This window comes from Mesoplodon bidens, assembly GCF_964165515.1.
Source record: "Mesoplodon bidens genome assembly, chromosome: 3".
Lineage (NCBI taxonomy): Eukaryota > Metazoa > Chordata > Mammalia > Artiodactyla > Ziphiidae > Mesoplodon > Mesoplodon bidens.
The window spans coordinates 37,419,746-37,445,571 of record NC_138178.1 but is presented as its reverse complement, the minus strand read 5'-3'; the positions used below and the strand labels follow the sequence as shown (position 1 = coordinate 37,445,571).

Here is a 25,826-nt window from a genome sequence, read left to right as displayed (position 1 = left end):
CCTGAGAGGTGGGGGCGGGGAACTAGGGGTCCGCTTTCCTCCGCGCCCCCGCGCTCCCGCGCCCCCGCGGACTCGGCTGGTACTGATCCCCGGGCTTGGCCCCCTCCGGACGCACGCCAAGATAGGTGCACCTAGCTGGCGAACCTTGAGCTTCCAGCGCCCAGGAAGGAGGAAGAGGGAAGGGGCGGGTTGGGCACGAGCGGAGCAGGGAGAGGCTGGACTAACAGCCCAACTTCCTCCTTCAGCCCCTCCCTCCCGCACTCGCGGGCGAGCTTCGACCGAACGGAGCTGGTGGAGGACTGCGGTGCTGCTGGGGGCGGAGGGGCTAGGGTTCGCAGCAGCCCACGTGACCCCATTTCCCACCCGGTTCCAGACCCCAGATCCGGAGGCGGGGGCCCGGCGACCGACTCCCGGGCCGGACTTCGCGGTGGGGCCGCCGCCCCCGAGTCCTATAGAACCACCTGAGCCGGAGCCCGGAGGACGCCGTCGCTCCTCGCTGTCCGAGTCCCGCGCGCCGCGATGGGCCGGGGGAGCCGGCCGCCGCCGCCTCTGCTGCTGCTGATGCTACTGCTACTGCTACCGCCGTCTCCGATTCGGGCGCTCGCCCCTCGGATCAGCTTGCCTCTGGGTGAGTGCTGGGGCGACCCCGCGGGGGACGCGGGCTGGGGTCTGGGGGAGGGGAGGCGGCCGGAGAGGTGCCTCGCGCGGAGGTTGTGGTGACAAAGGAGGGAGGGAGGGAGGGGGTCTGTCGGAGGCTTGGGGTCCATTAGGACCCCTCCTCCTTTCAGAAAGCTCCTGGGAAGGAGGGAGAGGAGAGGGGAGCTGTGGGGCCGCGGGCCCCTTTCTTCCATTCTTTTTAATGGGCAGGGAGGGGGTCTCTCGCCCGCTCTGTCGCCCCTGCTCGACCCTTGGTAGGGCGCCCTTTCGGCGGTGGCGCCCCCCCTCGTTCCCCATCCCCGGTGCTGGCTGCCCGCTGGTCTGCCTGCCCATCTGCTTGTCTTTGATGCTGACCAGAGCCAGCCGCGGTGCCCCCACCCCCGCCCCCGAGGGCGGCGCGGGGTGGAGGGGACCTTGGTTGCCGTCCCATAAACACTGGGGTCTGGTATTACAGCAAGTCGCAGCAGGACTCGGGAACCGCGGCGGGGCGGGTGCCCCATTCTCCCTCCGCCTCTTCACCCTGGTGGGCCAGCGCAGCCCGCCCCACCCCGCCCAGGCTTGGTGGGATCCCCCCAGGGCCTGGGAGCGACCATACTAGGGATGGGGGCAGCTCTGGGCTCTGAGACTTCCAGGCCCTGGGAAGGACTGCTTCTCAGAGTCACCCTGGAGTACCATCCTCATTGGCCACGTCCCTCGCCTGGTGCTCACGTCTGCTTCTCTGGCCCGCTCCCTTCCAGCCCTCCATTCTCCCCTCTCCTTACCATCCTCCACCCCTTTCATCTGGTTGCTTTTCCAAGTCTTTGAAATCAGAGGGACCTGGATTCCAGTCCCATTTCTGCTACTGGGCAAGTGAGCCCCTTTTCCCTGTGCCTCAGTTTCCTCATCTGTAAAATGGGCACTGTCATAGGTATTTTGCAAGGCTATCTTGGAGACTTCATGAAACCAGGTGTATTACTAGGCAACATATATAGATGCCCAATAATGTTCCTCCAAGCCCTTTAACTTGTTGGTTGTCACACTGAATGAATTAGAATAAAGGATGTATAAATTAGTTTTTACAGACTAAAACTGTACCAGCCTTCCTTCTCTTTACAGCATCCCACTTCTAAAAGCATTTCATTTACAAAAGGAAGGAGTAGCAGAATCAGTACTTAAATTAAGTCAGGGCGACTAGGGAAACCCTACCTGAAACGTTGCGGGATAATACTGAGAAGATGGCCTGGGTTCAAATCCTGCCTCAGCCACTAGGTAACCGTGTGACCTTGAGCAAGCTACTTAACCTCTCTGAGCCTTGATTTCCTCATCTGTAAAACAGGGATAATGATAGCACCCACCTCAGAGTTGTGAAGGTTAAATCATTTTCTGTTTGAAAAGTGCTTAGGGCAGGGCTTGATACGTAGAACCCGCTTAATAAGTGTTAGCTATCATCATTGCTACGTGTTAAGCACAGGCTTCATTCTGGCATATCCTGCCCAGAGCTGGGGTTTGTGAGTTTGACCACAGCCCCTTGGGTGCTCCAGCTGGGTAAGTGAAGATAACAGGTGTATCCGGACCCAGGCCTTTCTGTTGTGGCCACCACTCCCTTTGCCCTTAGACCCTCTCAGCTCTGCAAGAAGGCGAGGTGGGGGGGGGGAACAAAGGCTCTGATGGACTCCACTTCTGGCCCTGGGAAAGCTGGACTGGCTCACAGGGCCATGTCAACTGTTGCAGGTATTGTGTCCAACTCTGAAGCTGGCTGGGGACCACTCATAGTGTAAAAGACAGAAGGGGGAGCTGTGAGGAGGAACTGAGAGGACCTGCTTCCGGAGAGCAGCTAGAACACTTGGTCATTATTACCCACTGCCCTGAAACCTGGCCCACTTCCACGTATTCAGCACCATGGCCTGGCCGTAGTACAGGCTACGGTCACACACTAGCACCCCTTGCACAGGCCTGGTGGTGCTATGGTCTGGATGTCTGTGTACCCCCCCAAATTCATATGTTAAAATCCTAATCCCCCAAAAGACTAAGACACTTAGGCTCACCTGTGAGGACCCACAGATGCACACATTTTGTGCATGGCACAGAGGTGCCCAGCTGAGGGGTGGAGGGCCTGAAATGCAGTTTATACTCTGCTTTCCAAGCTGTGGAGCCTAGAGAAAAAGACCTTCCGCTCTCTTCTTGAGGCTGGGACTACCCAGAGGGGACCTCTTTTTCTAGTTCCACCAAAGCCCTGGCATCGTTTAGCAGCACCCCAGCCCCTGAACTCGTGAGCATGTATCCGCACTTTGCTGACTGCACTGCGCTGCACTCAGAGTGCTTGCCTCCCTGGCCTCCCTCCAGGACCTTGATCCCCGCTGCCCCCCCTCTCATCTACATGCAGGTCCTCCTAACCGGCTGGGAGCCCCAGAGGGGGATCCCCAGTGACTGAGCAGGCACACCCTCCGAGCATGGCCTGAGGCGGTGTCCTGCCTCATCCCTGGGGGCTCATTAGATGTTCCTGGCAGTGTGCCCATACCGGGCAAGCCCATGGTGACCATGGGATGCTGAGCTTGAAGCCCCAGGCCTCTCCCTCACAGAACAGGGAGAGAGGCATGGAACGGAGAACACACCCCGCTTCCTGCCACCTGCCCTCCTGTACTGAATTCCCACCCAGGCTCTCCAGGGGCCCGGATGCCTAGGGAGAATGGCCTGTGTCTGTGGTTTAAAACAAAATCCTTGGAAGTAGAGCATCCAGTTTGCATCTGAGGTCCTTCGTATGGAACCCTCATTACTGTTGATGAGCAGACTCCTGGGGCCATAAGGAGGGGGCGCCCCACTTGTGGTCTCACCCAGTGGACAGGAGTGGGAGGAGGACTGGGGGCTCCAGGGTCAGCTAGGCAGGCAGTGGCCTTAAGAGGAGGTTTCTTGTCTCTGTGAAAGGGACGCTTTAAAGAAGCGTGTGGAATTTTGGTTCTGTTGCATCGGAGACTGTGCAGTCAGGACAGAAGCCTTGCAGTGGTCAGGAGCAGGAGAGATGTGGAGTGGAAGCAGTGGGCCCGGGTGTGCTGTGCCTTCCAGCCTGGCCGTGCAGGCAGAAACCAAGCAACCTGCTGCTATGCTCATGAAAGTCATGTCGGGTCCCCTTATTTGGGCAATTAAAAGGAGTTATTAATTTCCCCCTGCCCCAGAAGTGCCTGGCTGGAAGACTCTGGACACAGTGTTTCCAAACTAGACTGGATATAAATCCCTAGGCCTGCAAACCGCAGTCAACAAAACCCCATTGAGCAGAGAGAACAGCGCATTGGCCTGAATCAGCTGCTTGTCCTCTGACCTGGAGTGGGCACCCAGGGTCATAGCTGCCCTGGGAAGCCCCATGCAAGCCACTTTCGAAGTCTTTTCCTGGCTAGTTACCGGCCTCCCTCCTTGATGTGGCCTCAGCTTGACATGAGCATTTGTCTTCAGCTCTGTCCTGTGGGCTGGCATCTTCATGGCCCTTCAGCGCAGAGCTGTAACCATGGTGCTAACAGACGGCTCACTGCACAACCTGGGGCAAGTGCCCACCTCCTCCAAGCCCATTTTCACATTGGCAAGATGGGAGTAATAGCAGGATCCATCTCTCAGGGTCCTGAGAGGATTATGTGAAATAATGTGTGTAAAGTGTTTGGCCCGGTGCCTGGCACGTGCTACGTCCCCAGTAAAAGATAGTGGCTACTCTTCTTTGTGGTGGAAATTCCCTGCCCGCCTTGCTGGGTGAGGTTATTTGTATCAATTGGGTAGATACTGGTGAGCGCTGGCTGTATACAGGCCCTCTGCTAGGTGCTAAGAGCTTCCGGCCAGGGAATGAAGTGGTGCAGACCCCACCCCCTAACCTGGGGTAGGAGACCAAGCAAGTCCCCCGAGGGCTGATTGGAGGCCATCGTCAGGGGTCCTGCTTAATTTAGTCCACTTTTCAGGTGCTCCTGGTTCAGCTCTTTCAAAGTCCTCCTCTGCCCCGAGAACCTCCTCTGCCTGGGGCTGGACCGCACCTCTGCCTCCTCCGTGTCCCTGGTTGCCTCCACTCTGCCCTCTGCATATCCCACATGTAGCTGGGTGTTGAAATGCCTGTGTGCCAGCCCAGCAAAGCTCTGAGCTTGCACAGCTTTTGGGGCACAGCTGGATACACCTGCACGTTCCTCTCCGAGTCAGGGGAGACAGAGAGGATGGCACGGGGCCTGGAGAAAAAGCTGGACTCAGGTCATGTCCGTCACGCCTTCCTTTGTCCCCTTTCTTAGGGCCTGTGGCCCCACTCCCCCATCCCTGGGTGCTCAGGATCGGAGGCCCCTGATGTGGTCCTCCGTGTGGGTCGAGGGGGAAGAGGAGTGAGAAAATATGAGACTCTCATGGTCTGGGCTGGCCTGACCTCAGGAGCTCCTGCTGCTGCTTTCTCCTAGCCAGCACCCCCGCCCCTCCCCCTGCCTCTCCTCTTCCTCGCATTCTGACCTCCCTGTCCTGGCAATGCTTCCCCAAGTCCAGGATGGAAAGTAGAGCCCTGTGTGGTCCCCCTGGTCACTCTTTAGCCACCCACCACTCCTGTGTGACCATCTCCACTACGGGGCAGGAACCAGCCCTTAGGTGGCACAGCTGGCGTCCTTATGTTTGTGTTCCACCATCCAGCACCTAGAAGAAGGTAGAAGGTAAGGTAGCAGGTATAGGGCTACTGTGGGCACCAGGCTTTTAGTATATTATTTCCACTTACATGGTATATGGAATTATCCCCATTTTACAGTTAAGATAGCTGAGGTTCAGAGAAGAGAAGTATCTTGTCCACGTCACACAGTTCTGCCTTGCAAGCCTGCGACCTGACCTGTTCTCTGTGGGACTTGTTTGGTCTGCACTCATGGGTCCATCTGAGAAGCCCATCCTGACAGCTTAGTAGAGTTCAGAGAGGTGGGGGGCCTGTGGTGAGGGGGTTTCAGTGGGGATAATAGACAGTAGACAGAAACCTCTCATTTTATCTTCAATTTTTTTTTTTTAATTTTATTTATTTATTTTTGGCTGCGTTGGGTCTTCGTTGCTGTGCGCAGGCTTTCTCTAGTTGTAGCGATCGGGCGCTACTCTTTCGTTATGGTGTGCGGGTTTCTCATTGCGGTGGCTTCTCTTGTTGCAGAGCATGGGCTCTAGGGGTGCGGGCTTCAGTAGTTGTGGCACGCGGGCTTAGCAGTTGTGGCTCATGGGCTTAGTTGTTCCGCGGCATGTGGGCTTTTCCCGGACCAGGGCTCAAACCCGTGTCCCCTGCATTGGCAGGTGGATTCCCAACCACTGCGCCACCAGGGAAGCCCCATATCTTTAATTCTAAAGAGGGGCCAAGTGAACTGACTTGCTGCCTCCCTCTTGGCCTCCCCTTGCCCATCCTCTGAGAGAGATGTTAACTGGAAGAGGGAAGAAAACCACCCGGGAGGGAGCATCCAGTGTGTGCTGGGTGCTGGCCTGGGGTATGGAGGTGCTGTTGTTTCATCTCGTACAGATAGATGAGGGACCCGAGGCTCTGAGAAGAGAGCTCATATTGTCAGGACCGTGCAGCTAGAAGTTTCGGGGCAAAGCCTTGGACCACCAGCTCTCTGCCTCAAGAATCACATTCTTTCCATGAGAACATCTGGCTCCTGTTTCACCTGTGAAAATGTACAAAAGCAGCGAAATGACCCAGCTCAGCCCCTGAATAATTGATCGGTTATGTATTTCCATCTGGTAAAGAAATCTATTGAGGTCACTCCTTGGATGGGACAAGGGATCCAGCTAAGGCCCTGATGGTACAGCCATGGTTGGAAATAGGGCAGACCCGGCAGACTTGGCCAGGAGCGCGGTGCGCCGGAGACTGGGGCAAACGTCTCAGACGGACGTTTGCAAACGGGGGAGCAACAGGCCAGAGCCAGCATGGAGATATATTTTGTTTGGCATGCAAGTGTTTTAGAAAATTTTTAATGAGTCACCAATATTTAAAACTCAGGAAATTTTCTATAAAAATCCAGGTTTCCAGCTCTTCTGAGGACCTGATGAGGCTTAGCCCTCATTCCATTGAGTAGCAATGGTCTGGGGGGAAGCAGCAGCTACCCCTTCAGAGGGGCTGCTGCCTGTAGGAGGCTCCACCCCCACCTGCCCTTGTCCCCTTCCCTGTACAAGTGGGCTTCCGAGGTGGCCAGGGGCTGGGGGTTTACTCAGAGCAAGGATGAGGAGTGGGGGGCGGGCGGCATGGGTAGGGCCAGTCCTAATTGTTGGTGGCCCCCTAACCCTGGGAGCTTGGCATTTCCACGTGCTGCGTTTATTTGGTCTTCCCAGCAACCCTGCGAGGGCTCCCTCCCAGAAACGGCAGGTATCTTGTCTAACTGGTCAGTGATAATAGTCAGGACTCACACATAGACCTTGTGACTCTTCTGGTCCCTGTGGCCTCTCCCATCTCCCTGCAGCACTTTTCAGCTGTCACATTTCCATCTAGACCCTGGGATTCCAGAACTGAGCTCTGGGGAGGGGACAGGGCAGGGGCCATGCTTCTCAGACACACACTCGCGATCGTGAGGCTTCAGGACCTCTGGACTGCCCCCTTTGAATCTGGTGTCCGTCCCTGGACCAGAGCACCCTGAATTGGGACTTGGGACTCTCTTAGTCATTCATTCAATCAACAAATGTTTATTGAACAACTCCTTGGAACTCCCCTGGCCAGATGATACAAATATGGGCTACAAATAATAAGATAGTTTTGATCCTCAAGGATCAAAGCTTGGTGAGGAAGACAGGCATCTGAGGCCCATCATCGTCAAATAATGTGGCCAGTGCACCGCGAGAGGTGTGAGCAAGAAATCATGGGTGCACAGGGAAGGGGCCCTCACCCAGCCGGGGATTCAGGAAGGCCTCCTGGAGGAGGTAAAACCGAGCTGTGTCTCAAAGGATGAGTAGGAGTTAGTCAAAAGGAAGGGCATTCCGGGCAGGGGGACTGCCTGGGCAAAGACTGGCGAGGAGAAATAGGACCTTGAGTCGAAGTTCACTCCTTTGAAATGGGAGGGGGATGTGGCAAGGGCTGACGAGTTAGGGGCTGGGACATAGGGACACAGAACCGTGACAGTCCCCAGAGAGCCCTCTGACCTCAGTGTAGCAGCTGGGCTGGGGGCAGGGGCCAGGTGGGAGGCTGCTGCAGTGGCTCCGGTGAGAGAGGGCAGTGGCCCAGTTCAGGCCCGAGGTAGCGGGGATGGTGAGGGGAATAGATTTGGACAATATTGAGGGGGGAGTCTTGGCAGGTTTTGAGCATGGATTAGATGTCCACGGTGAGGGAGAGGGAGATAGAAAGTGTGACTCACAGGTTTCCAGCCCGCTGAGCTGTGCCACCCCAAAGACGCAAGATCCCAAGCCAAGGAGTGGTCTGGAAGGGGGCAGTGGAGGAGGTGCCCGTGGAGGGTCTCCTGCATAGTGGGGTCTGGCGTGCTGGAGGACGACCTGCATACTGGAGGATGAAGAGATTTGGGAGTTGCCAGCATCCAGGACATTGAAGCAATGGGCATGGATGTGTGGCCCAAGGGCCAAGGGCCGGCCGCAGTGAACAAGAGCATTCAAGAGCGAGGCCTAGAGAGGCTGAAGGTGATTAACAATACAGACTCTGGAGCTGGTGACCCAGGTTCAAATCCCAGCTCCACTGCTCTTCCTAACTGGGTAACTGAGGGCAAGTCATTTCACGTGTGCCTTGGTTCTCCCGCCCGAAAAAAACAGATGGTAATTCCTACCTGACAATGACCTGGCCAGAATTACGTGCACCAGCCCATTTAAAGTGCTGAGTAAGTGCTACAGTGCATCAGCTCCTGGAGGGATGGAGGCCCGGGGGGAGTGTGAAGGAGACGTGAGGCAACTCTTGAGACCAGTGTGGCAGACCCCCAGAGGACAGGGGACCCCCGCCAGGCTGTGCCCCTCGGTGTCTGGGGTTTGGCAGCGAGGCGATGCCCGGGCCCTGGCGAGTATGGGCCTGGTTCAGGCCTGACCCCCAGGCAGGAAGTGAGTGGGAGGTAAGGGACGGAGATGGCGCGGGGTGGCTCTTCTCCTTAGGAGTTTGGCTGAGAAGGGAGGAGGGAGGCACACACATTTCTAGGATAGATACCGAGGGAAAATAAAATTCTTTGAGAGGCAGAGGTTGATGACACAGGATTCAGTTTCTGAGGAGATGGAGGATGGGAAGTTGAGGTTGTTTATGCCTGATGGCCCCAGTTTCCTTAGAAAAGGGGGGCCTCTGAGAGGAGGAAGATGGGGGTAGAGGCTTCAGGAGAGAGGGGACAGCCAGCCCCGGGGCAGAGGGCCGGAGGAGCTGACCTTGGTCCTTGGTGGGCGGGTGGGGGTCAGGCTTCCAAGGTGATGGCAGTTCATGACAGGTCCTGGGTTAAGACTCTGTTGTCCAGATGGACACAAGGGGAGTGTCTGTGAGAGGTGGGGGCCACCTGGTGATTCTGGCAGGAGCACTTGGCCAGCTCACCTGGGGCGGTAGCAGCAGCCAGCTGGGAAGCGGGCTTTCCCCAGCGTGCATGCCCCAGGAACACAGGATGTTTCTAGGCTGGGTTCCCTTGATTTCTTGCCTCTTTCTTGGTTACATGGGGAGCACTTGTGGCACACAGTCCCCTTCCCCTATCAAGAGTGACCCTTGCCTGGCTGGGGTCTCTACCCTGGCATTGGCCTGTTGACAGCAGTTTGGCGTGCCGCTTCCAGCCCATCTGGCCACGCTTCCCCGACATTGGGCGGTGGGGAAGGAGGACGCGCAAACAGGCATCCAGGTGGATGGCTGCCTTGCCCTAGTTTGCTGCTGAGTCAGCGCTCCTGTCTTGGAGGTGGTGCTTCTGCTGGTGCAAGTGGGTCCAAGGGTCCTGTGTGACTCCCTGGGGAAGAGGTGCTCCAACAGAGCCTTGGGAGGCTCTCAGGGATTTGTCCAGGGCCCAGACCCCTCTCTGGGGACCTTGTGATTCAAGCCGAGGGGCAGCCAGCTGCCCACCACGCCTCACCCCCGTTCCCTTCCAGGCCCTGACTCCGCAGGGAAACTGGTGTCTTCTGGCCTAGTCCTGCTGGGGCCTGTGGGCGGGGGGGGGGGGGGGGGAAGGGGGGGTGCTGTTAAGGGCAGGTCAGCGTCAGCTGTGGTGCCCCCGGAGCCACAGTGGAGGGAAAGGTGGGGCGGGGCTCTGAGTCACGGCCCTGCTGCTGCAGCACCTGGTTGGCAGGGTGGGGATTGCCCGGGGTGGGGATGGTGCTGAGTCCTGTTCCCAGCTCACCCCAGAGAGCTCCAAGCTTCCGGCTGAGTCACAGGCCTGGGGAGAAACTCTAGATGAGGCTGGGGGCTGAGTTGTTCCCGCATCACTTCCTGCGGAGAGCCCAGGCCCTGAGGGTGTGGGAGTGGGGCTCTGCAGGTAGCTCTGACCCTCTCTCCAAGGGCGAGGCCGAGGGTGGAAAGGGCTCAAGGCCTCGAGGTGGGACAGCCCCAGGCTAGCCACCATCCTGCCTTCTTGGAGCCCTGGAGGGTGGAAAGGGCTCAAGGCCTCAGAGGTGGGACAGCCCCAGGCCAGCCGCCATCCTGCCTTCTTGGAGCCCTAGAGAAGCCACTGGCTCAGGCCTGCCCAGGCTAGATGGGACGGCTTCATCCCACCTGGGAGAACTGGCCACAGCTTCAGGCAGGCCGGCTTTCTCTGCACTGGACTAACCCGCTGGGTAGAGGGTGTGGAGGATGTCTGAGCAGCACAGGTAGCCCAGGAGACCACACAAGACACTCTGTTTCCACACAGAGAGCAGGGTAGACACTACGACTGACCCCGAGGTGGGCCAGCACTCACGGAGCTGAGTGCACAAACACCTCCTTTTAGTCGCCTCTGCAGATAGTACCCCAGAGCGAACACACAAGCATGGACAAGCCCTGTGGTAGGGTGTACACGCACACAAACACACACACGGGCAAGCTGAGGCAGGAACCCCACTCAGAACACCGCCGAGCAGGGACCAGCTCTCACACACCGCATGGGCCCGTGACACCAGTCCGTGTCTGAGCTGTTGCTCTCTGCTTGGCCATGAGCCCCTCATGTGACCAGACGCAGGCCTAGGTTAGAATGGCCCAGGATGAGTTTGTTAGCCACGAGGACCAGGGAGGCCCAGCCCTTCAAAGCAACCCTGTTTCTCTGGCAGCTCTCGCTGGGCTGGATTTTCCTGCAGGGCTTTTTGATTTTGTTTTTGATCCACTCAAGTGTTGATCGTGTGCCAGACACTGTGCCAACACTGGGATAACGTGTGCGAAGTTGTTTTGAGTAAAGCTCCCAGTAAATGTGGGTGGTTATTATGTATGTTATTATTTACATATATAATCTCATTTCTTTTTGTAACAATCCTATGAGGCGAGGTGGTATTATCCTCATTTTATAGATAAGGAAAGTGAGGCTCCAAATGTTAAGTGGCTTGTCCTGGTAGCAAACGGACAGTAAGTGACAGAGGCAGGATTTGAACCTAGGTCTCTGACTCGAGTCTGTGCTTCTAATCTCTGCTGCACTGAGACTCCCAGTTGGTAAGCCAGCCCCACTGACTGGCCCTGGTGAAGTCCACAGGGCAAGAGGGGTCGCAGAGGGCCAGGCCTTCAGGACACCATGGCTTTGAGTCTGAGAGACTCAGGGCAGAGGGGTGAAGAGCAGCATCCCCAGAATGGGAGTGCGTGGTGTGAGGGGCCCCTCGCCCATTTCTCCCAGACGTTTTCTGTCCCTTGGCTGTTTCACTGACTGGACTCCCAGCGTGACTGGAGGAGGTGTGGGGGCCTCTTGAGCAGCTGGCTTCTTTGGAGGGCTGGGCTGGACATGGGCTGGGCAGCTGGCTCCCTGGCTGGCCCTCCAACCTGGCTGTGCTCTGTCTGCATGACCCTTGGCAAGTCTCCCCACCCAGCCCAGGCCTGAGTTAGTCTGAGCTGCCACCTGGACTGAAGCTTATCTCTGACCTTTGGCATTTCTGTATCTGGGCAGATTCCAAGAGCAGCCTCCTGCCCAGACTTATGGGACCCGTCTGGGTAGAAATGCCCCTCCTCCGTAGGCAGATAAGCATGGGCATATGTGAGCCAGCCTTGCTGTCAGGAGCCTGGAGGGCTGCAAAAGATGAGGAGGGATTGTGGTAGCCGTTTGCCCTGGTCTAACTGACTCCTTGTGAGCCTGCTGTGGGTTTTTTTTTCATTATCCCCATGATGCATATGAGAAAACTACAGTTCGGTGAGATGATGTCCAAACTGCCCTACAAAGGACCTACCTACATGGAGCTTCTCAAAGTGTGCTCCTTGGGCCTCCAACTTCAGAAATCCCCTGGGAGCTCATACAATTGCATGTTCTCAGGCCCCATCCCAAGCCAGCAGCGTCAGAGTCTCCAGGGCCAGGTCGTGGATCTAGAGTTTAGATCTTCCAGGTGCTTTTGCTGCATCCAGCAGTTTGCAGACCAGGAGTCCAAGGAGGAGACCTCCTGAGCTGGCCTTCTATCACAGCTTCTGTTTTGCTGTGGGGCTTTGTGTAAGTTGCTTAATGACTCTGAGCTTCAATTTCTTCATTTGTAACCTGGAGATAGTAGCAGTTCCTACCTCACAGGATCATCGTGAGCACCCAGGGAGTTAATATCTGCAACATGTTTACCCAGCACCTTCCTGGGGTGGCCAACGGGAGGGGTCTCTTTTGGGGGGGGCGGTTCTTCCCGGACCAGAATGCAAAATGGTCAGGTTGCTCGTTCCAGAAGGCTGACCAGCTCATCAGCACAAAGTACAAGCAATGTAATTGAGCCCCAATTACGTGTTGGGAAACTTTCTGGTTGGGAAAAGTAGGGGGTTAGTGCTGGAAACTTTCCTTGGGCCTCCCAGTATATAGAGTGCTGATAGGAAGTGGTGAGGAGTTGGGAATTTGAGGCCAAAGACCTGGAGTCTAGTGTGATTCTGGACTTAAGTGTTCAAAGAGAGGCCTTAACTTCTCCAGACCACAGCTGCCCTATGTGGTTTCAGTAACAGAGTTCAGGTTCCGGACATTAGGCTGGACTTTGCCCTGTGAACTCCCAGTGCAGTCCCTGTTTCGGCTCTGGTTCTAGAGCGACAAGCCACCTAGCTGCAGATTCCCTGTAGGTTCCTGCACCGGTACCTTGTGATACTACCCTCCCTCATCAGGAAGGGAACAGCCTTAGAAACTCCGTCATTCCTGTTTGCTGGTGGGACGTCCCAGTATATGTGCTAGGAAGTCCTACCGAAGGGCTTCCTTCACCATTAGCAACCAGGTAAAAAGCTTGGCTTCTCCAGAAAGGCTGGTATGTGTTCTTTCTCTTGAATAATGAGGACAGGGTAACTTGATTTTCGTTTTCTCTTTGACCACTGGGAGGCTCAGCGCTAAATGTGGAGCCCATCTCTGGTAGCTGTGTGAGGACCTTATGACCTGCTTATGTGAAACCTGTCCTTCGTTTCTGGTTTAGATGTTTTCTTCAGATGTGTTTTTTCCTCCACTCCTGATGTTAGTGTTTATATTTTACTACCTTCTTTTCTTTGTGTTTCCTCGCCCTTTGTGGAACCAGGCTGGGGGTATGTAAAAACACTCACCATGTAAACACACATGAAGCTGTCTTCTCAACTGCTTTGTTGGCATGTTGCATTTTTTGCTTCCTCAGCTTCATGAAGCTATTTGTCTGCGTGGTTGCAATCCACTGGTCAGTTAGGAGATGCCTGGGGTTGGGTAGGGTGGCTGCTTTTTGCTTGTTTTTCTTTTCTTATCAGCTGCTTTGAATTTTTAAAATAATTTCTCTCTAAATCCATTAGTCACTGAAAGCACAGATGGTATCGTGGTGGATAGATGTGTGTGTTTATTTTTTTCTTCTTCTTCCTTTTCTTCTGATTTATTTCTTTAGCATTGCACAAGTATAGCCTGTAGAATCCAAAAATGATAACAAGTGCAAAGGGGAAAAAAATTACCTATAATTCCACCAGGGATACCACTTTCCAGCATTTTGTGATTCACCCTTCTGGATTTTTTTCTATGTTTATGTTTTTCCCACAAACAAATAGAATCTAACTATGCATACTGTTTTATAACCTTCATTTTCATTTAATGAAAGATACTTGAAATTTATATCAAAGATACATGCACATAATTTTTTTTTTAAGCATAGAAGGACTTATTGTGAAAAGCAGTAACTGCCTGAGTCTTCCCCAGCCCCAGGCCTGGGTAAAAGGTGCAATTTTAATCATTTAGACTTCTTGTTATACAGTGGTTTCCTCCACGTAAGTAAAATGCTTATCCCACGATTTCTTGGCTTATCTGACTTACTGACTTGCTGCTGAGAAAAATAAAGCTTTCCATCAGTTCCATCACCCTTCCCCACTTCCTCCAAATATTTTCTGCCACTATATTTGGTTACCTTTGCAATTTAAAATAAGATACTTAAGGACTTCCCTGGTGGTCCAGTGATTGAGACTCCCAGCTTCCACTGCAGGGGGCGCAGGTTCGATCCCTGGTCAGGGAACTAAGATCCCATATGCGGCGGGTGGGCAGGTGGGGAGGGGGTGTGGGAAAATAAAATAAAATAATATACTTAAGCCTCAGTGTCTTGTTCCACTAACCATGGACAGTCTCTTGTGGCCCTGATTGCTCTCAGAGGAAGATATGGAGACTCGACTTTTTCCTTGACTCCCCTGGCCCCCAGCATCACAATGCCTGTCTGTTGTACATTCAATGTAACATTTACGTTCTGTTTAATAACCATACATCTTCCATGAGTGACTGTGAGGCAGTATAGTTGAAGACCAGCACCCCATGTTTGCATTCCTCTGTAAATCATGTTCACTGCAGCCCACAGGAGTGGGCTGTGCTTATAAGTCCTTCTCTTTGGGTCTAACGCCACTCAAAGGAGAATGTTAAATATACTTTCCTTTCTTATATTCCGTCAGGTGCTCAAAATCCATCACTTTATATTCTAGTTCGCTTCATATTTTGACCATGCTCTTTTTTTTTTTTTTACGGTACGCGGGCCTCTCACTGTTGTGGCCTCTCCCGTTGCGGAGCACAGGCTCCGGCCGCGCAGGCTCAGCGGCCACGGCTCACGGGCCCAGCCGCTCCGCGGCATGTGGGATCTTCCCGGACCGGGGCACGAGCCCGCGTCCCCTGCATTGGCAGGCGGACTCTCAACCACTGTGCCACCAGGGAAGCCCGACCATGCTTTTTTATGTAACTCTGTTTGCTTGTTGGTCTGGAGTTTCTAATACAAGAGCATTTTACCAGCTGCATAGTATTCCAGCAAAGGAAGTATTTGGGTTCATCTTCACCTAGTCCCCTGTGGTTGGACATTTAGGTTGTTTCAATTTTTCATTAATGTGAATGGTGCTATGATTGATGTTCTTTTACGTTCATCATTGTGCCTTTGTCTCGTACATAATGTTTGAGGGTCCGGGAATGCTGCTCCCCTTAAATCCGATCGCCTTGTCCCCAGCCCCATGCCACCCACTGCTTTGCTGATCTACCTTCAATCAGACCGGTGCATTCTAGAGGTTGGTATAGGAGGGGTTCTTGTGGGAGGGGGGGCCCCCTAGGTAATGTCCATCGATCATCCTCTCTCCAGGCTCTGAAAAGCGGTCACTCCTCAGATTTGAAGTGGATCACATCTCCAACTATACAGCCCTCCTGCTGAGCAGGGATGGCAGGACTCTATACGTGGGTGCTCGAGAGGCCCTCTTTGCGCTCAACAGCAGCATCAGCTTCCTGCCAGGCGGGGGGTACCAGGAGGTGAGATGATGCTGGGGGACGGCTAGCCTGGGTGGAGGGTGCCAGTGGGGAAGATGGAACTTCTGGGTCCGAGGATGATGCAAACAGGAGAGGGGAAAGGAAGAGAGGGGCATATCCTTCGTTCCCACTTGCACACTTACCTTCCCCTTTCTAATTCCCCAGCTGCTGTGGAGCGCAGACACAGAGAGGAAACAGCAGTGCAGCTTCAAGGGCAAGGACCCACAGGTGAGCTAGCACCTGGAGGTGACTTGGGCTGAAGGAGGGACAGAGGGTGGTAGATCTGGGCCCGGGATGGAGGCAGGAGGTGGGAGCAGATGCAGCGAGCTGTGGTAGAAAGGGCATAGGCTTCTGAGATGGCCAGACCTGGGTTAGAGTCTCAGCCCTACACTTACTATGTCTGTGACATTGGACAAGTAAGTACATTTGCCTCTCTGAGCCTTGGTAAAATGGGGATAATGATGCCTGTCTCACTGGACTTACCGTGAGGATTCAATAAGCTAATAGGTATAAGGCACCTGGCACATAATAAGTGCCAAATAAACATCAGCTTCCAGCATGAGCAGTGATTGGGTGGGGGTGGGAGTCTATCCTTCTGAGGGTGGTGCCTGATGTAGCAGGTCTGACATAATCCTGGCTTGGTTTTGGCCAGACCACTGGGTGGGAGCCCGTCCAGCCTGGGGTTCTCTGGGAGGACTCCTCACCATTCCCAGAGGCCTTCCTGGTCCTGAGTGCAGCAGAGGGCAGTTAAGGTGAAAGCAGAAGAGCACCGGACTTGGGGTCAAGACACAGGTTCAAGTCCTGACCACCCCTGATTTCTTTTATTCAGCAGAAATGTATTAAGCACTTGCTCTGTGCCCAGGTGCTTTTAGACACTGGTTATTATATCATTGTGAAACAGAAGGTCAGGTTTAAAAGGTGGTCAGGTTACACTTCATTTAAAAAGTGACATTTGAGCCAAGATTACTTGGCTCAAATGAGGTGAGGGAGTTGACATGGGGGAGGAACAGGACTGTAGATTTCACTCTGAGTGAGGTATGTGGGGAACCACTGGCTGGCTGAGCAGGACAGTGACATCGTCTGGCGTGCATTTGCAAAAGGTCACTCTGGCCGCGGTGGTGGAGAGCGGCCTCGTTGGGGCGAGGACAGAGGGAGGGAGACCAGTGAGGGGCAAGAGGCGATGGTGCCCAGACCAGGGTTGGACCAATAAAGGGAGCGAGGAACGGTCGGATCCCGGAAGTATTTTGAAGATGGGGCCACCAGGATTTCCTGATGGAAGAACCGGGGTGGTGGGTATCAGAGAGTCAAAGCTGGCCGTTAGGCTCAGGGCCTGAGGAGCTGAGAAGGCGGAGTAGCCGTCAGTGCAAGGGGCAGGTCCTGGAGGAGAGAGTTTGGTGGGAACAATCAGAAGCTCAGTAGCACGCTGTTAGAGCTGTTAGACACGCTCGCAGAGGCGACCCGCAAGTCTGGGGCCCAGGGTTCAGGGCTGTGTGTTTCCTCCTGCTCTGGGCGTAGCTGCCTCACCAGGTGGGGCTGAGACAGCTCAAAAGGGAGGGATTCTGTGCCTTCACCCCATACTGAAGAGAAGTTTTCCAATCACGGAACGACCTGAGGCCCAAGGTCCCCCATCTGCTTTTGCCCCACGAGGCTCCTGGAGTCTCGTTTACTCCAGGATTTGAGTACTGGGGAGCAGAGGCCTCACCCCCAGGGCTGGCCTTGCGTCGGGTGGGGAGGGCTCGGCGGTGCCCCCTGGTGGCTTGCTTGGGCCTGACATCCTCCTCCCTCCTCCAGCGGGACTGTCAAAACTACATCAAGATCCTCCTGCCACTCAACAGCAGCCACTTGTTCACCTGTGGCACCGCAGCCTTCAGCCCCGTGTGCACCTACATTGTGAGTGCCCCTCCTCACCCCGGGCTCGCCTGCGGCTGGCCTGGGAACTGCCTGTCTTTGTGCCCCAGGGAGCTGGTCTCTAGCACTGACCCCTGGTAAAGGGCAGGGCCCAGGGGGAGGCCTCTTGACAGCAGTGGGCCCCGAGAGCCCTGAGGCCCAGCCCCAGCCCTGATGGCCAGGTTGCCCTGCAGGGGGCGGCGGGGGGTGGGATTCCCCAGGCACAAAAATGCTGGCTGACCCACAATCACGCCCTCTTGCTTCCTCCAGCTCTTTCCCCTGCTCTCACTCAATTCCCGCCAGCCCACCTCGTCCACCCTCCTCAACACACGCACACCCTTACGTTTCTGCCCTACGCACACCTTCATAAAGGGTGGCATTTTGAGGCTTTGGAGCAACCAGCTTTGGAGTCAGACATACCTGAGTTTGAATCATGTCGCTGCCCTTTCCTGGCCCACATTGCCTTTCTAAGCCTCCTCTCCTCTCTGTTCCGTGGGGCAACAGTGCCCACCGCATCAGGTCCTGGTGAGACGGTGCTGGGACTGTGCCCGGGGTGCCGGGATGAGAAGGACGGCCCGTCAGACCCCTCCCTTCTCTCCAGCACACCTCCCTGTTCTCCCGCCGAGCCCCTCACTCCCTGGCGTGCCCCTGAGCTCTCCCATCTACTCCCCTGCAGAACATGGAGAACTTCACTCTGGCACAGGACGTGGTGGGGAACATCCTCCTGGAAGATGGCAAGGGCCGTTGTCCCTTTGACCCCAATTTCAAGTCCACGGCCCTGGTGGTGGGTGAGTTTTGGGGGTCGGGGGGCAGGATGGGCTCATTGAGGCCTCATGTGAGGGCGGGCAGGGGAGCAGGGTGGGCCCCAGGTCTGAGCTGGTAGGTCCATGCCACACCGATTCCCAGGGGTTGCGGCGACCCTGGGCTGCCCTTGGGTTGGCTTTTCTCAGTTCCTACTCCCTCCTCTGACCTCCTCAAACAAGAAGGGCAGCACTCGTGTCACTCCGGGCCCTGAGCGGGAATGGGCTGTGCTGAGGGCTCATTCCCATGGGCATGTCCTCTTGGCAGATGGCGAGCTGTACACTGGAACAGTCAGCAGCTTCCAGGGGAATGACCCGGCCATCTCACGGAGCCAAAGCCTCCGCCCCACCAAGACTGAGAGCTCCCTCAACTGGCTACAAGGTGAAGTCCTCTTGCCCCACCCAGTGGGCTGTCACGGGGCCTCAGGGAGGGGGGCCCTGTCCACCCAGCAGGGCCTGAGAACAGAGTCTCGCCTGTCTGGGATCCCTGGGCTGACTCTGTGCTCCCCACTGGCCCCCACAGACCCAGCATTTGTGGCCTCAGCCTACATTCCCGAGAGCCTGGGCAGCCTGCAAGGGGACGATGACAAGATCTACTTCTTCTTCAGCGAGACTGGCCAGGAGTTTGAGTTCTTTGAGAACACCATCGTGTCCCGCATTGCCCGTGTCTGCAAGGTGAGCGGGCCGGGCCATCCCAGAGACCCCGAAGGCTCCTCGGGTACAGAACCAGAAGGCCCCGCACCTGTGGCCTTCTCCTGTCCTCCAGGAGGAATGGCTTGGCTACTGGCTCTTCTCTCTCACCTTTTCAGTTAAAATGTCTCTGTTTTTCCTTATTAAAAAAAACATGAAAATGTAGAAAAGTACACACGAAAATCACTTACAAGATAAGAGGCACCGTGGTATCGTGATTAAGAGCATAGACTCGGGGCTTCCCTGGTGGCGCAGTGGTTGGGAGTCCGCCTGCTGATGCAGGGGACACGGGTTCGTGCCCCGGTCCGGGAAGATCCCACATGCCGCAGAGCGGCTGGGCCCGTGAGCCATGGCCGCTGAGCCTGCGCATCCGGAGCCTGTGCTCCACAACGGGAGAGGCCACAGCAGTGAGAGGCCCGCGTACCACAAAAAAAAAAAAAAAAAAAAGAGCATAGACTCTAGAGCCAGGCTGCCTGGGTTCAAACCCTGCAGGTCGTGTGATCTTGGGCAGTTTCCTTACTGAGAAATCAGTTCGTTTCCTTCTCTGTTCAGTGGGAATCATAACAAAACTCCCTCAGGGTTGTTAACGATCTGTGTAGGGCTTTTAGAGATGTGGTGAGCAACCACTAGTTGTCAACTATTGGTGTTATAATCCCACCGTCCCACCACAAGAAGTTAGAATGTTCCTTGCTAATTTTTTTTTGGGCACGTGTGTAAATACATACGTATTTATATTATTTAAAACCATGTACAAACAAGATTTATACTGTAATGTGATTCTTTAGCTTCCCTTTTTGCTCAGTGGTGAATCATGATATCTTTCCACGTGTGACATCTTTCCACGTTTGTAGATAGACTCCCCTTCGTCCTTTTCCCTGGTGTCCCACAGTAAAGAAAGCACTGTCATTTACTTAGCTAGCCTCCCGGTGAGGCGACCTGAAGGCTGCCACCTCAAGTCTTCTTGATGTGAAATGGACTCAGGCGTGGCTTTGGGTCTGTCTGGCTCTGCCTGGCGTCTGTCTCAGCCACCGCTGGGGAGGGGGCAGCGAGGAGCATCAAGTGTCCCACCCCTGCTCGTGCCTAAGCCCAGGCCCTCTCTCCCTCTCCCAGGGTGATGAGGGGGGCGAGCGGGTCCTGCAGCAGCGCTGGACGTCCTTCCTGAAGGCCCAGCTGCTGTGCTTGCGGCCTGACGATGGCTTCCCATTCAACGTACTGCAAGACGTCTTCACACTGAGCTCCAGCCCCCAGGAATGGCGTGACACCCTCTTCTACGGGGTCTTCACATCCCAGTGGTAGGGCCCCCAGGACCTAGCTGAGAATGGGGTGGGGGGGATGAGTTGGGGCCGGGATTGGGCCCCGCTGGCCTCATCGTGAGCCCCAGGGCTCCTGGGCTAATCTGGCCACTTCCTTGGTAGGCACAGGGGGACCACAGAAGGCTCTGCCATCTGTGTCTTCACCATGAGGGACGTGCAGAGGGCCTTCAATGGCCTCTACAAGGAGGTGAACCGCGAGACGCAGCAGTGGTACACCGTGACCCACCCGGTGCCCTCGCCCCGGCCCGGCGCGGTGAGTGCTGCCCCTGTGCTGGGAGGATGGGTCCCCAGCTGTGCTGGGATCACTTGCTTTCTCCGAGTCTGTTTTCTTACCTTGAAAGTGGGGACGAAGCCCAGGCCTGCTTGTTTTTCTTTCTGAGTTAGATGTGACCATGAATGTCGGGGTGGCTTCAAACCTGCTTTAGGCTGGGCAGGGGTGTCCCCCATCAGGACGCTGACTGCACGTGCCTCTCCCCAACTCTGCTGTGAGCTCCTTATTTATTTATTGAGTGACAGGCCATGGGGAAACAGTCCTTTCTTCTTTCCTTCCAGCCTCATGGGCTCCCCACAAAGCAGACCTTGAGACAAGGATGTGAGTGCCAGCAGTTTTTAGGGGAGGTGATCCCAGGAAGAAGCAGGGGGGAACAGGATTGTGGGAGGAGGGGGCGTAGCTAAGAAAGTGTGTGTCACTGAGCTGCTACTGCTGTGGGCACCTGGAGCTTGTTCCCTGGGGCCCTGGGAGGCTGCGTGGAGCACATCTCAGCATTGTCCCACTGGGGTGTTTGTCACCAACTCCTGTGCAGTTGAGGGTCACTCCAGGGTATTAATTCCTGGGGCTTTTACAGAGAATGACCAGGGGCAGAGAGAATCAGGAAGCACCCCTGGCAATATGGGAAACTAACTGCAGGCACCCTCATGCCCCTACACTAGGAAGCCTTGGTCAGCCAGGGCGTCCTGAGAGAGCACTGCCAAAAGGATGCTACAGGATCAGGAAGTGTGGTCATGCTTCTTGAGGCTTGTGGAAGGGGGTGGGGGAAGGGTGGGCAGGAAGGAGAGATGGTTGGTGGGCAGAGAGGGGGAGACCCTGGCAGCTGGGGCCCTTGGGCGCCCCACACCCTGGGCTTTGCCCTTAGGCCTGTAGATCAGTGAGCTGGCTTCGCAGAACTGGAGTGCTGTGCTGTGGCTTCCAAGGGCGGGGCAGGTACCCTTGCTGTTCACTGGGGAGACAGGGCCGGCAATCCCAGTGGGATTTGCAGGACCCACATCCTGCTTGCTGCCCTAAGTGCCACTCGCCTCAAGCCACCACCTTCTCCTTCAGTGCATCACCAATAGCGCCCGGGAAAGGAAGATCAGCTCGTCCCTGCAGCTCCCCGACCGTGTGCTGAACTTCCTCAAGGACCACTTCCTGATGGACGGGCAGGTCCGCAGCCGCCTGTTACTCCTGCAGCCCCAGGCCCGCTACCAGCGTGTGGCTGTCCACCGCGTCCCTGGCCTGCAGCGCACCTACGACGTCCTCTTCCTAGGCACTAGTGAGTGCCCACAGCAGGGCAGGCTCGGAGTCAATGGGGCATAGCTATTGGGATGTGGGCCTCAGGCTCTGCGCAGGGCCTGAGTGCTGTCCATGTTGCAGGTGACGGCTGGCTGCACAAGGCGGTGAGCGTGGGCTCCGGGGTGCATATCATCGAGGAGCTCCAGATCTTCTCATCAGGACAGCCCGTGCAGAACCTGCTTCTGGATGCCGACAGGGTGAGCAGAGGAGGAGTCTGGGCAGCGTGCTTGGGGTGCCCGACCCCTGCCCCAGCCAGATGGAGAGATCCAGGCTCCTGGCATAAGCTCTCAGAATGTGGGGGCCCGGGAGCATGAGAGGAGGCCCCCCTGTGGGTGGCTTTTGTGTGCACTCGAGCCGGTGCAGCTCTGGGTGGTGGCCCTGGCTGCCCGTTGCTGCTTCTCATCCCCCGTGCCTGTGCAGGGACTGCTGTATGGTGCCTCACACTCGGGTGTGGTCCAGGTGCCCGTGGCCAACTGCAGCCTGTACCAGAGCTGCGGGGACTGCCTCCTGGCCCGGGACCCCTACTGCGCTTGGAGTGGCTCCAGCTGCAAGCACGTCAGCCTCTACCGGCCTGCGGTGGCCTCCAGGTGAGAGCTCCTGAAGGCCCCACCCACTTGTCCAACCCTATGCACTAGGCCTCCGAGTGCCTTCCCTAGGCCCTCTGTGGAATCACCACACAGCCTCATTTGTGTCTACTGTCTGGGAATAATTATTAATCAGCTCCCCTTCTGACTCTCATTAAGTGTTGTAGTTCAAACGATAAATTATGTTTGCCTTACCCATCTGTAAAGCCAGAGACAAGATTTGGTAAAGTATGAAATGTCAGAGCTATGAAAAGCTTTGCAGGAGAATGTCAATTGGCATGTGAATGTAGTTAAGGAACAAAAAATAAGGGCTACATAACAGTCCGTTAACAAACCCATTAAGGGAATTCCCTGGCGGTCCAGTAGTTAGGATTCTGCGCTTCCACTGCAGTGGTCACAGGGTCGATCCCTGATTGGGGAACTCAGGTCCTGCAAGTGGTGGCGGCCAAAAACCAACCAACCAACCCATTAAAAACTGTTTTCAAAATCACTTATTTAGATTTAAAATTTTCATATAGAAAAAAATAGAGATAAATAAAATAAAAACTACCCTAATCCTACCACCTAGAGACTTACAGTGAGATTTTAATATATATCCCCCCAGATTTTTCTACATGTGTAAAATAAAAATACACATTTTAAGTAAATATGGGATCTGTCCTATTTGTAGTGTACATACTTCACTCAAGGGGATACCTGGTTCGTTTTATATTTCAAAACACCATGTATGCATATACATATGTACACCTGAAGGCACACTCAAAAAAATGCTGCCTGCCATTCTCGCTGGATGGTTGATTGTGACTTTTGTAATGTTTTTAGCCTTTGTGCTTGTTTTTTTCCAGTTTTCTAAAAACAAATCAGTGCATGTGCATTGCTTTAAGAGACAGGTACATACATACAGATCCAGCTATCCTTCCTTACATTTTCTAAGAGCTCAACTCACTGCTTTTGTAATTCAGGGTATTACAGTACCTTTTTTTTTTTTTTTTTTTTTTTAGTATTTATTTACTTGGCTGCACCGGGTCTCAGTTGCAGTATGCAGGATCTTTCGTTGCGGCACAGGGGCTTTTCTCTAGTTGTGGCACGCAGGCTCTAGAGCGTGTGGGCTTAGTTGCTGCGCAGTGTGTGGGATCTTAGTTCCCCGACCAGGGATCGAACTCACATCCCCTGCGTTGGAAGGTGGATTCTTTACCACTGGCCCATCAGGGAAGTCCCTACAGTAACTTTTAACTGAAGTAAATACTGTGTAGACAGAGGAGATGCCGGCCCAAACCCTGCGGGGTGGGGAATCCACCCAGGGAAGCCGCCTGCCTTTCACCCCTGCTTTGGGCCTGGTGATCCCTGAGCCCTTCCCCAGGCCCACATCTGCAGGGCTGCCTGAGGGCATGTGCTGCACGGAGGGTGGGCAGATGCAGTTTTACGGGGGTTCCTGGCCCATCCCAGACTCTTTTTGGTCCTCAGGCCATGGATCCAGGATATCGAGGGAGCCAATGCCAGGGAACTCTGCAACACTTCCTTGTCCAAGGCCCGGACTTCTGTACCAAGAGGTAAGGTGCCCCGTCAGAGGGTGGAGGAGAGGTGGGGGTCTAGTGTGCCTAGAAGGCTCCTGCAGCCACTGCTGTGTGTAAATGCCTTTCCTCACTTCCTCACCCCTTTGGCCCTGCAAGCAGGACCCTGGCAAGTGAGACCCCGAGTCCCCGAAGTCCCCAGAGTTGCTGTTACAGCACGAGGACCATAGTGCAGAGGGAGGTGGGTGAGCCTGGGGCTACCGTGGACGCCAGCCTCCCTTTACCCGGGACTGTGCCTCGTTTGCCTGCAGGCGAGAAGCATTGTGAGCCAGTCCAGTTCCAGCCCCACACAGTGAACACCCTGGCCTGCCCCCTCCTCTCCAACTTGGCAACCCGGCTCTGGCTGCACAACGGGGTCCCCATTAATTCCTCGGCCTCCTGCCGCGTGCTGTCCACTGGGGACCTGCTGCTGGTGGGCAGCCAGCAGGAGCTGGGGGAGTTCCAGTGCTGGTCGCTGGAGGAGGGCTTCCGGCAGCTGGAGGCCAGCTACTGCCCAAAGGTGGTGGACGCAGTGGCAAACCAAGCAGACCGGAGTGGCAGCGTGCCCGTCATCATCAACACGTCTCGGGTGAGCGCGCCAGCCGGGGGCAAGGCCAGCTGGGGTGCAGACAAGTCCTACTGGACCGAGTTCCTAGTGATGTGCGCGCTGTTCGTGTTCGCCATGGTGCTCTTCATTTTATTCTTCCTCTACCGGCACCGGGGCGGCATGAAAGTCTTCCTGAAGCAGGGGGAGTGTGCCAGCGTACACCCCAAGACCCGCCCAGTCGTACTGCCACCTGAGACCAGGCCACTCAATGGCATGGGCCCCCCTAGCACCCCACTCGACCACCGAGGCTACCAGGCTCTGTCGGACAGCTCCCCAGGGCCCCGGGTCTTCACAGAGTCAGAGAAGAGGCCGCTCAGTATCCAGGACAGCTTCGTGGAGGTGTCCCCGGTGTGTCCCCGGCCCCGGGTCCGCCTGGGCTCTGAAATCCGGGACTCTGTGGTGTGAGAGCAAACTTCTAGAGGCGGCCTCCCTCTAGGGGCCAGGAGTGCTCAGAGAGGGTCGGCTGGACCTCTGCTCCTCGTGGAACACAGCCGCGGTGCCCAGCCCTCGGGACTGATGGAGCCAGCTCGCCTGCTGTCAAGCGGCAAGGCCCCTCCACCCCAGATGGCCACAGCCCCACAGGGCCTGGCTGAAGATCGGGGCCTGCCCGGGTGGGCAGAACAGTACTCCTTATGTAAACTGAGCCCTTTGTTTCAAAACAGTTGAAAATGTGAAACGAGAGAAAACAGTGAGAGAACACAGAACGCCATGCACATGGCCGGCCCAGCCTCCGGACTGGGAGGGCTTATCCAAAGTGGTTGTCGGAGACAGAGTTGGACATCCCACACCAACTGGCCTCTTCCACCTTCCGCCTTATCCTACTGCCACAGGCTGCCCCTTCTCATGGCAGAGCCAGGGGCCAGCTCGGGTTCCAGTGGGTCCAGCCTCGCCAGCTGGCCAAGTTGTTGCAGCCATCATCCTGTCACCTCAGGGACTGGAGGGCCACGCTGGCACCACAGCTCTCATGAGGCCCTGGGCTCAGACCCACCTCCTGGACCTTTCCGGCCTGTATCAGGCTGTGGCCACATGAGAGAGACAGAGGGCAGCGTGAGCCCAGGAGAGAGTATATGACAATGTACACCTTCCCTCGGAATTCGAGGAAGACTGTTGCCTGCCTTCCTCCATCCCAGCCTGCAAACCTGTGTCCCTTTTCCCCACACTTGCCCTGGCCTCCTCTTCAAAACCAGTCCCCAGTTCACCCCTACACCTTGCAGCCTCCACTCTAAGGGATGTTGATACTGCCCAGCACAGGGTCCCTGAGTTTATGTGGGTTTTGTATTCTTTTTAATAAAATGCACTTTACTTTTTTTTTTTTAATAAAATCTAAAGAATTGAAATTGAATCGTGCCCCTTCCAAAAAGCAAAGGACTGTTGCTTTTTGAGGCTGGTATAGTTCTTTGAGTTCTGGGAGGTTCTAGGCCTCCTCTTTCAGGTGCTAGTGGGCCAGAGCCAGCCCAGCCTGGCCAACCGCACCTCCC

The 25,826-nt window shown here is 55.5% G+C and overlaps 1 protein-coding gene across 1 annotated transcript; it reads left to right on the top strand.

Moving 5' to 3' along the window:
• Positions 1-229: 229 nt before the first annotated feature.
• SEMA4B (semaphorin 4B) lies at positions 230-25,655 on the top strand. The gene is made up of 14 exons (XM_081227364.1): positions 230-628; positions 15,208-15,371; positions 15,534-15,596; positions 17,160-17,258; positions 17,932-18,043; positions 18,324-18,437; positions 18,579-18,730; positions 19,856-20,037; positions 20,161-20,311; positions 21,377-21,587; positions 21,689-21,804; positions 22,028-22,194; positions 23,656-23,741; positions 24,014-25,655. Exons 1-14 carry the CDS (start codon positions 520-522, stop codon positions 24,751-24,753), a joined length of 2,466 nt encoding a protein of 821 aa, XP_081083490.1. The 5' UTR covers positions 230-519; the 3' UTR covers positions 24,754-25,655.
• The last annotated feature ends 171 nt before the right edge of the window (positions 25,656-25,826 follow it).